Raw genomic sequence first — 16,117 nt, 5'->3', positions numbered from 1 at the left:
TTCTCCTATGTAGTATTCTTTTACGATTTTGTTGGTCGCTCGTATTAAGTTTCAGAAGTTGAAACTTAACAAAAGTTTAAAAAACTCGTCAAAACGCATTCAAAATGTCTTATTTGAAAGCCTTCGTTATGTGCTCAACCTATGTTAATGAACCGTCAAATACCTTGACCTGTGTCCTACTGGTAATATCTCGTTGGGTATTTGTGGATTTTTCTTTTTGCCCTTCGCATTTGTCTATTTTTATACAAACACCCTCGGGGAAATAAAAAAAGTTGCATTGAAGTCCATGGGAGTCGACCATCTTCATGTTGCAAAATGGATCGATGGCGCGCCACGCGTACCAAAAAACCATGCGGGCCATTACTCATCGAGCATAATGATCGACCAGAAAAATACACCCTTGAGCCATCAATGTCACACAGGCGAACTGCCGAGATGGGATGACTCTGCGAAACCTTATTCGTTGGATCGGCACCGCCACCATCTACAAACAAGTTATTGGAGAAGACTTCATTGAGTGCCACCGTCACCACTGCTGGAAGTTCTGAAGCGACGGACAACGAAAACCTACCTAAGAGCGCCAAATTAGGTGAAACCTACAACTTCATCCGGCAAATCGGTGTCTCCCGCCGCACCCACACCAGCAAGCCCGCAGAGGAGAAGGGTGGGGTGGGGAGGGGGAACCTACCAACTGAGGAGAGGTGGCGGCATTGTACACTCCGAGATCGCCTCTCCTAGGGCTTCGAGAGGAACGATTATGGAAAAGGACCAACTCTTTCTGCTTTCTGTTTGAACGATGTGGTAAACTAGTCACCGATGAGATACTATACTTTACTTTGTCTTTCTTGCACTGTTCAGTGGGAAACACACCATTGCATTGGATTAGGACATATTGGACCTTTCGGCTTAGAGAAAATGATTGCCTTTTTTGTGGTTGGTGAGGTGAACAGGAGATCAATGTTGATTCCTCTCACAAGAATTCCTTGTAATCAAGTGCTTCCGATAAGCTGACCGTGTAGTGATTCATCAACTTGAGTGGATATTATCCTTTTTTTTTGAAGAATTTGGAAGATGATGGTGATGACTTTTGAAGGCCTGATTGTCTCGCCCTCTCCATCCACTGGACCTTGTATCCTATTTTTTTTCTGAAAAAAACCCATATATTAATTAACTAAAGTGTTCTCACAAAAAAAGTTAAATCTTTTATTAGGTATACCCTTAATAGCCAAAGTTACATACGTATTATATAGACAGAAGTATGAGCATGGAGGGAAAATGCAAGGAAACAACGGATGCCATTCGCGAGTCATGATTTGAGCATCATTATATGGTGTCTTTTTTTTTGCGGGAACATTATATGGTGTCTTTGAGACTTGAGTGTGCTTAAAAAGTCACTCCAGTTGATAAAACATGTGCCTTTCTGGTTGCCCCGTTGAAAATAGAGTGTTCTGAAACTATTCAAAGGAAACACCATGCGCATGCTGGATTTCTATGACAATCTTACAATCACACAACCATATACGTATTTCCGGAGAATGTGCGCCCACGCTATGTTAAGGAACTGTCAACTCCCTACACATGTGTGGTACATCCGTAGTGTGCGGATGTTTATGCGGGTTGGGCGGGTCGTTCTCGCACTTGAAAGAATAATCCTCTAATACACTGAGTAAGAATCAGTTGAGCAACGAGAAGAGAGCATGGGCGCGTCGCCCCAATGTCCGCAAGTCGTGCCGATGAGAGCGAGACAACGAGATGCTGGCCGGCCGGGGATGCACAAGCACAAGCTAGTGTGTTAAATTAAAAAATCTTATCAAAACCTTAGTTAAATTAAAACTTTTCTTGCCCTACTCATATAAAAAACAAATCAGATCTCATCAAAACCTCAACTAAATCAAAACATTTCCTTACAAATCCCTACTCATGATACATAAAATTATTTATATAGAAATCAAATCAAATCAAACCAAATATTTATATAAAAATCTAGAATACGATGGGGTAAGATATATGTCGAACATGATTGGTGTCATTAAACCACTAGTATATGTATGCTCCCATTGCAACACACATGCTATTAGTCAGCATTTTACCAAGGAGAGTTTACTCAAATAAGAACGTGAAGTTCGGGGTGCTCCTATATGGCGCCTTCTGTGCCCTGGAACTAACTGGCGCTCACGCGCGACCAAGTGGGCCGCGGCCCAACAACACGCTTCGCAAATCCTGCCCAGTTCCAGCTGCACGTCCGCTCGGTTCGGTCCGTCCCTCAGCCGCAGGTTATTTTTCTCCCTTTTTGCGTTGTTGGCCTGGTAGAAAAGAGACAGGCCGGTTTTTTAATTCTGATGAAAAAGTTTGTGAAAAAGGTTTACGAAAATTATAAAAAAAAAGTTCATCCATTTGGAGAAAAAAGTTATCATCGATTTCGAAAAAAAAGTTCAAAAATTGAGAGCCGTTCCTTGATTTTTTTAAAAGCTCATCATTTTTTTAAAGTGTTCATCAATTTTTGCCAGAATTTCATCGTTTTTTAATTTAATAAAAATAGTTCATTCACAAACTTGAAAAAAGTTCACAAGAAAATGGAAAAGGTTCATCAATTATTTTTGAAAAATCAGCGATTCAAAAAGAGTTCATAAATTTTGAAAAAGTCCATGGATTAAGAAACAGAAAAAAGAAGAAAAACGAGTTAGTAATCACAAGAGGTGTGGTGTCTCCGCTAGTGGAAACTGCAAAATCGTTCATGCCTGCTTGGCTAGAAGGGCTTGATTGAACTCTTCCGAATCTCAAAAACCAAGACCACCCTCACGTTTGGCTACACACATTTGTCTCAATCCAATGCACCTTACTTTCATCATTCGTCGCACCCCACCAGAATTTCGAAGAGATCGAAGTCAAATTCTGACACATCTTTTTTGTGAGATGAAAACAACTCATGATGTAAGTTGGTGTGGCTTGAAGAACTGATTTGATGAGCACCTCTCTTGCAGTCTTTGACATCCCTTGTCCCTTCGAGCCACTAACTCTTCCCTTTGAACACTCGGTAACATACTTGAAAGTACCATGTTTTGATATCCCAACCAATGTTGGAACACTCAAATATCTTTCACCGAGGGCTTCTGATTGAATGCCCAAAATATTATTAAGCTCTAACTTGAACTCTTTTTGTGTTCCTTTTTCAAAGAAAATAGATGATTTTTGAAGATTAGTACACTGACCAGAAGCCTCTTCATATTTCACCAGAATCTCCTTAAGAGCCACTATGTTGGCACTAGCCTCCTTCAAGAAAACTATACCGCTATCGGCGAAGAGGAGGTGTGTAACATATGGGCCAGTGCTCCCAAAAAACACCTCTTTAATATGGTGTTCCTTTTGTGCTCTTCTAAGCAAAGCAAAGAACCCCTCCATACATAATGGGAATAAGTTGGGGCATAAGGGGTTGCCCCGCCGGAGACCTCTAGATAGTGCAAACCGTCTTGACAAGCCTCCATGTTACATAAACTTAATTCAAGGATGACACTTTTGAGCAGTCAAAACTTTTAATAATAAAACTAAGTAGTGCGATACAACTAGTACGACCAAAGAAAAATAAATCAAAATGCACTCAGCTAAAATTAAGCCTCCAAACCACAATGTGCTTTCACTCTTGTCGATGAGATGTTGAAGATTAGACCCAAGTTGGATATGTTCTGGTAACTTTTTTTCTACCACATTTTACACTAGTGTGTAACATCATTTCTACAATAGCACGTTTGGGTCAAAGTGAAATATTTTTGAGGATTAAGTGAAACAATAAGTTTTAAAGTTTTAAAATTCTAAGGCAAGGCGAAATGATAAGTGACTGCCAATAAATAGTGACAGTCTACGTCGTAAAAAAAGTGTAATTCACTCGAAGAAGAATATTCATCCCAACCGCCGCGGGCGACAGAGACGGCCGCGGAGTTCGCGCCGCCGGGGAAGGAGCAGCGGAGGTCAGCCGGCGTCTACCCATCCTCCTGCCACTTTCCTGTCCGGCCGGCGAAGTAACTAAACGCGGGCGGTTCGTTCCGTTCGCTTCGTTGGTACAGGATCAGGATGAAGGAGGAGGAGAAGGAGAAGGCGCCGCCGCACCCGCATGCCCATGGCGCCGCCGCCGCCGACGCCGCCCCTCCTCCTAGGTACTCGCGCCCGTCGCGCTAGGTGTTGTCTGCTGTCCAGTTTTTTGCTGGGTTTCTCCGTCGAGGGGCCCGGGGGTTGGCTGGATCTGGATGATTGCGACCTAATTCCATGGAACAGGGCTTGCGGATTAATTAATCATCAATTAAGAATAATCCCTGGATCTAGGACTCCTTGATTAGTTAATCCACAAGGATTTGGGGGTTAGGGTTTTAACCTTTTAGGTTGTTAGTTAGCTGCCGGTGGTGATGTGCGCCCAAACAAATTCAGTCAGGCTCTCTGCTTACCTGTTCCAAGTTTGTTGCAAATCATTATGAACAGTTGTGTTTACTGTGGCAACTAAATGCATCTATCGTATCAGCACAGATACTACAATCCCAATCCAGAGCATGTACTCAGCACCATCTACTCCTGTTGATTGATATTCACAGCCCAATCGTAGATATATTAGGTTTGTTTCTTCATGTGCCGGCTGGTGCAAATTAAGAACCCAAACTGTAGGATTGTTGAACTCAAAGTACATATCTCACTTTTGTCATTTACACTCATTTGATGTCTGCGACTTTGTGAACCTTCTATGTTTAGATAGGAACGCTGCTATACGAACGACACAATTGCGTCTGATTTACGGCCGACAAGCTGCGGCAACCATCGGATTCAGTTGGGCAACACTTGTACCCCCGCTTGATTAGAGTGTCTGCGCATATCGGCCAGGGAATGTCGTTTGCACAGCAGTTTCGTTTAGATAGGCAAAAACATTTATAGCCTGGTTGTTTTTCTAATAGTACAGTTCTACATTTGCTAGTTGCAGCCCCGAGATTGTTCTATTCAGATACGAGAAACACATGGATGCTTCAATACTTTTTGAATGCTATATTCAGATATGTTCTGTTGTTTGTATGCTGGTGCAAATTAAGGAAACTGTACTCTCATTCAGCAACTTACCACAAATCTCTGTGTATGCAACTAGTTGCTGATAACAAATTATGTAGGGCGCGACTCGGAGATGAACATGGATCTGCTTCTGTGTATCGTGTTGGTGCGCTGGAGAAGGCGATTGCAGGGTTTGCGTAGAGGGAAACTGAGTCCGTGGTCAATCCAACTGTCGGGAGTTTCTTTGTTTCTCTTGACGAGGCTTATGAATTCTACAACATTTATTCTTGGGAATCTGGTTTCGGAGTTAGGTATGGAGCTAGCAGTATGGATTCTCATGGAACTAAATGCATACAACAACTTGTTTGCGCGTGTGAGCTATGATATTCATCCTCCCCTTGTAGTTAAGGTAGTATTTCTGATTTTTGTGTTGTTGGTCTCAACCCAGTACCAATGCTCAGAAAATGTTATGTTCTACAGGGTAAACCGTCCAAGGACAGCGATTCATTTCGTCGGTGTGAATGCAAAGCGTCAATTCTTTTGCTGAGATCCAGAGACGGCGGATGGCGTGTGTGTGAGCATCAAGTTGGGCATAACCATCCACTTTCTAAGATGTGTGCGCAGAGGTCATCTTGGCAGTCTCATAGTAGTATTGACAAGAACACAAGGGGCTTGATTCGTCAACTAAGGGAAAACAATGTGCCACACATTGATGATAATGATGCAAATAATCCGCTGTCTGATGATATCCGGAAGACAGAGGAAACCTTTGCTAGGATCAAAGCAAAGGATCCAACATTTGGTTACACTGGTTTGCAGCTTGATAGTAACTGGAGAGTAAGGCCACTACTCTGGACCAGTGGCCAGAGCCTTCAGTACCAATACTTCGGGGATGTGATTATCTTCGACACCACCTACAGATCGGACAAGTATGGGACGCCGTTCGGCCTTTTTGTTGGAGTCAACAACAACTTTGAGACCATATTGCTTGGTGGGGTGCTGATGATAAACGAGAAAACGGAGAGCTACAAATGGGTGCTCAGTCAGTTCTTCCAATTAATGGGTAGGGAACACCCCAAAACTATACTGACCGGTAAGATTGCTTCCGTACACACTTTTCCCTACCCAATAGTATTTTTCTGCAGCACTGCCAATCTAAGTTGTTTGTGTAAAATCCTGTAGATCGCTGCGAGGCAATTGAGGAAGCTGTATTGGAGGTACTGCCATCCACCACGCACAGATGGTTCAAGTGGAATGTCCTTCGCAGGGCAAAGGACTACCTTGGTTTTCATTACACCAAAACGAGTAGCTTCCGAGTGGGGCTCCACAAAATTCTGAACGACATGCTGACGGCTGATGAGTTTGAGAGAGCATGGGCGATGCTGCTAGAGAAGCATGGATTAGCGAATCATCCATTTCTGAAGGAGATCTATGAGGTGCGGCACAAGTGGGTTAAGGCATACTTCAGCGACATATTCTGTGCTACACTGACCAGCACACAGAAGAGCGAGAGCGCGAAACACTTTCTGAAACAACATCATGTTCCAAGGGATTGCTCAATGGAGCTTTTCGCCTTACAGTATGAGAAACTGCGGTCCGATCAACAACCGGACTATGGGTTTCAGGAGAAGAGGACTACTATGGTAAGCTTAACTTCTTAACTTGAGGAAATTAATATCCTTCCTTTGGGCACTCAAGATAGATAAGCTGAGACTAGGGATGAATTATTGTTTTTCGTGCAGGATGAGATTGTTCTGAGAACAAATCTACCAATCGAGAAGCATGCCGGCGAGGTGTACACAAAACCGGTGTACGAACAATTTGTGCAAGCCTTATGCGAATCTGAGCCTTACGTGGTGGAGGCAGTCATCCCCAACCTGAGGTACATAGCACGGCGTCCCAGCAGTGAAACTAGGATGAAATGTCTAGGGTGGAATATGAGGTGAATGTTAGAGAAGACGGCGAAGCATTCATGTGCGTGTGCAAGCAATTCGAGCACACGGGGATGCTCTGCTGCCATGTTGTCAAGGTAACAAACAGTTCTCTGTCAGTAGTACTATCTTCCATCCATTGCTACTGCAGTATTCTCTTGCTCCTACTACCTTTCATTTGCATGCTTAGTATTAGCTGCCATATGTAGTACATACACCTTTCAACACCTTCAGGCTTCGAATCTTTTTTCAGGTGATGATCCACCTGGGCGTGCTTGAAATACCAAGGTTACACGTCATGCCGCGCTGGACAGCCAGACCGCTCCAGTGCCAGATGCACTGCCGCGGTGAACCTCGGACGGACACGTGCCAGCAATGCAGGCACTCCGTGCTGCATGACAAGTTCTTAGACCTAGCGTGCCTTGCCTGTGAGGATGATCGGTGCTACGAGGTCGTTGTGAGGGGCATCGGCAAACTGAACAGAGAATTGGTGGCAGCAGAGGCCGCGCCCCGCCGCCGCAGCACCAAGCCGGCGCCGCGGAAGCCGAGGAGGAAGCGTTGATTACTTGCCCCCGGATGCCTGAAAGCCTGTCCGATGCTTCGCGAGGCATGGAAGGAAACCAAGATATGTCAACTGACTTGTTCTTTCTGGTTTCTTCTTTTTGCGAGTGTGGATAACCTCTGAACCTGACCACGTATGAACTAGGCTAGATCAGTAGTAGTATTTTGCATGTTCGGCAACGGCCTGGCACCATGGTTGGTTGATTGCTAGGGGTGGCGGCCCGTGTATACATGTCGAGGCGACCATGTGTGCCAGTAAAACCAATTGGGTGTGCAATGTCAGCAGAATAGGATGACATACATGGTCCATAAACGGTCTTGTGTCGTATCAGAACTCCCCCGAGGATGTTTCTACCTGGGTTGGGCATCTATCACGCCCGAATCCTATTCAGGCCTTAAGGCGCCGAATACTTCTTTATCGGTTTCTAGTTTTTTTTATTGAGAACCGTTATCGCTTTCTAGTGCACACCCTCTTTCAACGCTATGTGAGTTTAAGTGGGCAGGCCAATCCTATTTTTTCTTATTTGCATCAGAGAGGTTCCCCGGTTTGGGTTGATTTCTTTTGGACCGAGTTCTCCATGTTTATTTTCGTTTTTTCTATTCCATTTATTATCATTTTTCTTATTCCATTTTCATGAAGTTTTCTAAAATTCATGAACTTATAAAAAATTCGTTCTTCAAATTTGTGAACTTATTTCAAGTTCGAAAACTTTGTTCATATCCACGAACATTTTCTCAAACACATGAACTTTTTGTAAATTTGTCAAATTTTCCTTTTAAGAAACTGAACTTTTTTGTATTCTGAGGTTTATAAAAATCCGTAAACATTTTTGTTTTTCCTTTACGGGGTAGGAGGTCCTCTAGCTCAGTCCGACAGAAAAAGAAAAGAGACAAAAGACATGCTCGGCGAGTTGTTACAAACTTAAAAATGTTTCTGTTTTTCTTTTACGGGGTTTTGGGTTTTTCCTTTATCCAGAATAGGATGACATACATGGTGACCATCATTACACCTCTTGGCATACATTGACCTCTTCTGACGATGCTCATGAACGGTCTTCGAGCGAACAATCGTGCATTCGTGCTTCATGGCCGGCTCAACTGACCATGCGCGTGAGCGCCAGCAAGCTAACTCGCACATAAAGCAATGTATAGGAGGTCTTCTAGCTCACTCCGACAGAAAAAGAAAAGAGACAAAAGACATGCTCGCGAGCTGTTACAAACTTTAAAAGGTTTCTTTTTTCCTTTTACGTATTTTTGGGGTTTTTTATTCTATTTATTTTGGAATAATTTTCTGTTTTTTGAAATATTTCAGAAACATACAAAATTTGTTCAAGAAACTATAAAAATGTTAAAAAATTGAACAAGTTAAAAAATATCGTGATTTAAAAAATTGTTTACTTAAAATGTTTAAAAAATTTCCACGTTTTTCAAAATATTGTTCGGGATATAGAAAATTGTTCACATTTTCTAAAACTATTTGGTTTTTCCAAAATATATTGTGGGTTTCAAAAATAGTTTAAGGTCTAAAAAATTGTTCTGGACTTCGTAAAGTGTTAGTGTTTTTCAAAAAGCGTCCCTTTAAAAAAATGTTCGAGTTTTAATATAATTTTCAAAATTTCAAAAAATGTTCACGTCTTCTAAAATTGTTCGATTTTTCTGAAAATGTTTGCGGGATCAAGATCTATTCACGTTTTCAAATATTGTTCTCCTTTCCAAAAAATGTTTGTATTATCATAAAAAATTGGAACTAAAAATGTTCCTATTTAAAAAAAATTTCAAACAATATTTTCTTTATGAGGTATTTGATTTTATTTTTAAAAAAGTCGAACGAGAAGCTACATTGCCCGTGCCACCCACAGTACCATATAGCCTTGCTACCATATCGAACCGCTGCAGTACTCGAACTACTACAGTACATATCTCGTTACATGACCAAGAGTTCCAATACGACATTGCCGCTGGCGGAGCGAAGCTCATGCGCTCGCTTTCATGGGCCGACCCAAAACAGCACGTGCACATATGGGGGGGTGGGGGGGCTAGGCTTCCGTGACTTTGAAATTTTCAACTTGGCGCTCCTGGCAAGGCAAGTGTGGAGGGTTTTAGAAAACCCTAGTTCACTCAGTGCAAGAATTCTTAAAACCTTTCCGGAGGGTGAGCTTTTGACAGCCAACCTTGGTGGGCATCATTCTCAGATATGGAGGGGTTTGATAGAGGGTCGTGACATCCTGAAGATCGGACTCATCCGGAGAATAGGCAATGAAAACACAAGTCATATTTGGGATATGAATTGGCTACCCAAGAAGGAAAATATGAGACCCATTATCGCTTCAAAGGTTGATCCACCTCAGATGGTGGCGGAGCTAATTGATCATGATAATGCATGCTGGAACACAACATTGCTCAATCAGATTTTCTTACCATATGATATAACAGCTATTCTGAATGTGCCGATCTGTACAAGGAACATGGAAGATTTTTGGTCATGGGGTTTTCAAAGGAACGGAATTTTCTCCGTTCGCTCTGCTTACAGAATGATCGTGGGCATAAAGAGGAGGCGTGAGAACTGGCTGGAAGGATGAGGGGGATCCTCTAATACGGCAGCAAACGAGCAGGCATGGGATACATTATGGAGAGTGCAGGTTCCGACGAAGCAGAAAAATTTTCTCTGGAGACTGGTTAAAAACTCGCTACCTACTGAAGATGTTCGAAAGAATAGAAAAATGTCACACCATGATCAATGCTACGCATGTGGAGCTCAGGATTCTTGGAGACATAGCCTTCTCGAGTGCAACATGGCACTGTGTGTTTGGTCTCTTGTAGACCATGATCTGATGGACCACTTGATTGCTATATTAGAGCCGTCAGCACGAGCCTGGCTGTTTTCCATGATGGAAACTTTGGACCATGGAAAATTGACAAGGTTGACAGTCACCATGTGGGTGATTTGGTATGCTCGCAGACAACTTATCCACGAGGGGATACACCAAAGCCCATATGAGAACACAGGTTTGTGCTTAATTTCATATCTGACCTAGACCAGTTAGTGTTGGTGCCAGCGACACAACGCAAGACAGGTCCGCAACATGCTCGGCAAGCTTTCACTTGGGTTCCACCACCAGAGGGATGTGTAAAAATTAATGTGGACGCCGGTGTATCGGCGGGAATGAACATGGGTACGGCAGCGGCCTTTTGCCGCGACCGAGACGGAGCTTACCTGGGTTCCTTCATGCTGGCAATTGAGGGGTTAACGGATCCTACGATGCTTGAGGCAATCACATGCAGAGAGAGTATGTCCTTGGCACTGGATCTGGGAATAAATCATCTCCAGATCACTTCTGACTGTAAGTAGATGGTAAATCATATTCATCAAAGAGCTGGAGAAGATCATGGTATCATCATCAAAGAGATACTACAAACTTCTACATCATTCACTTCTTGTAATTTTTCGTTTGAACCTCGAGAGTCGAATTACGAGGCTCATAGGATTGCTAGGTTTGGTATTTCGCCCATTGTTGGGAGGCATTTGTGGTTGGGCACTCCGCATGACCCAATTGTAATTCCTATGAACATTTTAGCTAATTAATACAGGCCTGGCAAGCTTTTCTAAAAAAAAAACCTACCATTGACTAGGCCGTTGATACATTGATGGTTGACCGTTGGCTTTTTTGTAGAAAAAGTTCACACGCCTCGAAAGAAATTCAAGAATTTGAAAAAGCTCGCTGATTTGCAAAAAAAAGTCTCACACATTGGAAAAGCATCCACAAATTCAAAAACATTCATGGATTGGAAAAAAGTTTATGGATAAAAATTTCCATTAAATAGAAAAGTTCATGAATTTTGAAAAAACAATCCTTGAATTTGGAAAAATCCTAGAATTTTGAAATAGTTAACAAACTGATTTTTTCATTGATTTCTAAAAATGTCAAACCAATTCAATAAAACGAAAAAAAGGAAATAAAGAAATGGACAAAGCTAAAGAAAAACCTGCGAAAGCAAACATACAATAGAGCAGGAAAATACAAAACCATCCATAAGCTACTATAAGCTTACCAAAACGAGAAAAAATCCAGTTACTGTGGAGTTTACATGGGCTGTCCCGTTAGTTCAAGGGGGCGCGTGTGCCGTGTACGCATAAGCCTTTAAACGCCGCCATAATCACTAAATTGGGGTTGGCCTAGAAATCCTATAGAGCATTCTTTGTTTTTGCGAACATTTTACAAATTAACAAACATTTTTGTATCATGAACTTTTTACAAATTTATGCACTTTATTGTTTGTGATTTTTTTTCAAATTCATATTTTTTTCAAAATTTGAAGGGTCAATGGTCAACATGTCAAAAGGTCAGAGGAAAGTGTCAAATAGTCAATGAATGACCCGTGCTTACTTGGCAGTTGGCAGGCACAACTGATCATGCGCGTGAGCGCTAGCAAGCCAACTTGGACGGCCTCGGTGTAACAAGCTCGATCTACTTAGGCCGCGTTCGGCTCCTCTCCACTCCCTCCACTCCGCTCCGGAGCAGACGAGCCTCTAGCTCATTTTTACGAGAGCGGACTAAACTGAGCTCCACAACTCCATGGAGTCGAAGCGGATGGGATGGATACCGAACACGACCCTAGTCTTCCGAACGGATCTGGAGGAGGAAAGGAAAGGAAGGAAGGGAGTTGGTAGAGGAGGAGGAAGGGGATAACCATGAGAAGGACAACTTCTCTTTGTCAATTTCGTTCTCATACAATCGATGCCCCAACTGGTGGCTCGACCACCTACTTAACATACCCGAGCACGCAGGCTCCGACTCGGCCCAACACACGCAACTCACGTGCACACACACAACCCACCATTAGTTGACGGTTGTGTTACCACTCGCTTCACTGGCAGTTGGGTCCGTTCCTTCCTGCAACTTGTCCTCTGGTGGGTCCTCCCCTGCAGGCGTGACATTCTCCCCTCCTTGAGATGCGGCTTGTCCCCAAGCCGAAATCGTCAGGAACCGGTGGCGGAGCTCCTAGGCCCTTCCTAGGCTGCCAACGATAGGGGCAGCTCGCTCCATTGCATAAGGAGGCGCGACTGCATTTTTCCTTGAACACGGATCAACTTGGTATCCACGATAGCTTCAGGATGATGCTCTGCCTGCATAATAGAATTAGCTGGGGGAAGGGTGTGACTCACCGGTGTGTTAGAATCCACTACTTACTTCAACTGCGAGACATGCACTATAGGATGAATCTTAGTGTCATCAGTCAATCAAAGCTTGTATGTGACCTTTCCGACTTGGCGAGCACTGGATAAGGACCATAATAATGGAATGCCAATTTCTGATATGGGTGCTAAGCAACCGATGTCTGGATAAACGGCTGAAGCTTGAGGAAAACCATGTCACCAACCTCGAAAGAGCGGTCAGTGCGATGCTTGTCTGCCTGCTTCTTCATGCGATCTTGGGCATGCTTCAGTTGTTGTTGCAAATGGTGTAACATCACCTCACTCTCTTGCAACCATGCCGCAAGGTTGGACACTGAACTTTCATCAACTTGGGCAACAACAAATTCATGTGGCAGATGCCTATAAATCACTTCGAACGGTGTGCGCCCCAAGAAAGAGTGAAATGTTCTATTGTACCAGTACTCCGCCAAGAACAACCACTTACTCCAATTGCCTGGGCAGGAATAAATGACACATCGTAAGTAGCCCTCCAAGCATTGGTTGACTCGCTCAGTTTGCTCGTCAGTTTGGGTGTGATACGAAGAGCTCAGACGCAACTGAGTCAGAGAGAGCTTGAATAGTTCTAGCCAAATTGCACTGGTAAATATGCGGTCTCGGTCTGAGATAATTGCCAATGGCAGCCCATGGAGATGAAAGATATTTTTCATGAAGGCTGTGGCAACCGTCAAGGCCGTGAAGGGGTGCTTCAATGGTACAAAGTGTGCATATTTGGAAAACTTGCCCACCACTACTAGGATCACGTCGTGGCCTCCATACTAGGAAGTCCTTCAATAAAATCAAGAGAGACCACTGCCCATGGACGTTTAGGAATAGGTAACGGTTGCAACAACCCATCAGGAGAAACCCGTTCTGTTTTTGCTCATTGACAAGTGTCACATGCCCTCACATACTGTTTGATCATGCCCTTCATACCCTTCCAGAAGAAAATATTCTTGACGCGGTGATAGGTGGTATAGAAACTAGAGTGCCCTCCTATTGCACTATCGTGAAGGGCCTTGATGAGTGACTGTTGGATGGTCGCATCGGAACCAATCCAGATGTGCCCCTTGTAACGGATCACCGCGTTCTTCAAAGTGTAATCCGTGTCACTAGATGGATCCATGGTAATTTGGGTCATTTTTGTTCTGCACTTCGATGTCCTGCTGATAACTAACAGCCGCTACCTCGATCCATGCTGGTCTACACACTGAAATTGCTAATATCTCAATGTCTGCTCCATGTTCACGGCACGACAGTGCATCTACTGCTTTGTTTGTGATGCCCGCCTTGTATTGGTTCTGAAATTGTAGGCCACCAATTTTGTGAGGGCGCGTTGCTATATTGGTGTGTTGAGCCGTTGGTCTGTCAAGTGGACTAATTTTTTTTGATCAGTACGCACCAGAAATTTTGCATGCTGAGATAGGAACGTCAGTGATCCACTGCCAGGATGAGGGCCAAGCACTCTTTCTCATATGCTGACTGCCCCAGATTGCGTGGTGCCAAGGCCTTGCTCAAGTATGCCAAGGGGTGGGAATCTTGCATCAATACAATGCCCAAACCGATGGCACTCGCATATGTTTCCACCATGGTGAGTCGCTTGTTAAAATCGGGTAAGGCCAACGCAGGCCCTTGAACCAGGGCCCACTTTAGTTTTGTAAATGCCACATCAGCTGTTGGCATTCAAATGAAGAGAGTACCCTTTTTCAGCATACCCATGAGAGGACGAGAGATAATACCAAAGTTCCGGACAAACATGTGTTGGTTGGCGTGGCAAATGGCTGGGCTGGGCCTTGAAACTACTAGTAGAAACTAATGTTTCTGGGGCTGGAGGGGGGTTCGAGCCAGTTACCCCCCCCCCCCCCCCCCAAGTAGATCCGCCGTTTGGTTCGATCCATGTGCCAGATTAAATAAATCATTTCTGTTCTAAAAAAGATTAAATAAATCGTTTCTCCATACCTGCAGGAGGGCCTCCAATCCTCAACATCGGTCGATCCTCCGCTGAACCTTGCCCTACATTGCAGCACACATTTCTGTTCACTGCACCCACATTGTGAATGTCTGCTCTGTATCTTTTTTTGAGGGCACGAATGACATAATAACAACTCAACAAGGAGATTCTTATATATATACAGAAAAAGATGAAAGCGCTAGAAGTCGATTTATATCAAATTACCAACAGTGGCACTTTGAGGTGAGTTTGTGCACGTTTTAACTGACGATGAGCACTGTTCCTATGCTTGTTGTTAATTAATTTTTTCACGAATACATATAGTTGCATATCATTCCATTGACAAGGGAAAGAGAATACAATGGTACAGCCCTAGGCCATGTACACTCCGAAAGGCATGGTCGAGACCTGCGATGAGCAAAAGAAGAAGGGTTGCTCAGCCCTATTTACAACGTGTCAAGTCATAGGCAAGATTGTATAGTCCCTTGGCGCCTGCCTTGGCCCAGGCATCCTCCTTATCTTCTCCATGATTAGGGCATGGGAAGGCCGCACATTGTCAAAGATACGTGTACGGTCAGCTACAACACAGCTAGTAGTAGATACGCTGACATGTCTATGAATCTCTTCATCTGACTTGTGCAAAAATACAATGAGATCACGCTTCCCACGAGCTGCCTAACACCATATCAAAAGCAGCTAGCGAATCATTTGCTACAAAACAAGCAGGCAAGGGCAATTGTTTGGATCAAGTTCAAAGTGTATATTCAACCCTATCTCCTCGTCAAGAAAACACGGACTTGGATGCTGCACGCTGCACGGGGTACAGCTCTACCCCCACAGGCCACAGTATTCTGTGTACAAAGGAAGGGACAAAATGCTTGCCCTTCTAAACATATGAAGCCCCGAACAATACTTGATGCACAATGCGTAGAAAAGGAGCCCACAAGTCATGAAAGACAAAACAACCAAACAAAAGGAATAAACCAAACAAATGCAGCTTGAAACTCGAGCCCGTCATCCACCATTTCGGCTAGCACCAGCGAAGCAACACCGATATTGGGGGAGGCACATTTGAATTACTCCCTCCTTCCATCTATATAGGTCCTAATACGTTTTTCGAGGCTAACTTTGACCAAGTGTTAGAACAATAATATATGACATGTGATTTACATAATGCATACGGTCAAATTCGTACGTGAAAGAAGCTTTCAATGATATAATTTTTACTTTATACATCTCATGTACTCCCTCCGTTTCAAAATATAGTGCGTCCTAGGTTCCCACGCTTCAATTTAACCATAAAATTTAACCAACGAGACCGAATGCGGCGGGAGCAAAAATTATATAATCGGAAAGTTCTTTTGAATACGAATTCATTGGTATAAATTTTACTCCCGCCGCAGTCGATCTCGTTGGTTAAATTTTAAGGCCAAATTGAAGCGCGGGAACCTAGGACGCACTATA

General features: G+C 43.5%; 1 protein-coding gene across 1 annotated transcript; it reads left to right on the top strand.

Annotated features, from left to right (window-relative positions):
* Positions 1-3,968: 3,968 nt before the first annotated feature.
* Positions 3,969-7,927, top strand: LOC125545591 (protein FAR-RED IMPAIRED RESPONSE 1). The gene is given in 7 exon segments (XM_048709607.2): positions 3,969-4,148; positions 5,139-5,428; positions 5,500-6,112; positions 6,202-6,662; positions 6,762-6,939; positions 6,942-7,048; positions 7,204-7,927. Coding segments are annotated over 7 exon segments (2,001 nt in total). The 5' UTR covers positions 3,969-4,105; the 3' UTR covers positions 7,513-7,927.
* Positions 7,928-16,117: the final 8,190 nt, after the last annotated feature.

Source organism: Triticum urartu, chromosome 1A (assembly GCF_056163025.1).
Source record: "Triticum urartu cultivar PI428250 chromosome 1A, HENAU_Tu73, whole genome shotgun sequence".
Lineage (NCBI taxonomy): Eukaryota > Viridiplantae > Streptophyta > Magnoliopsida > Poales > Poaceae > Triticum > Triticum urartu.
Note: the sequence above shows the minus strand (reverse complement) of the source record. Positions and strands in the feature narration are given on the sequence as shown.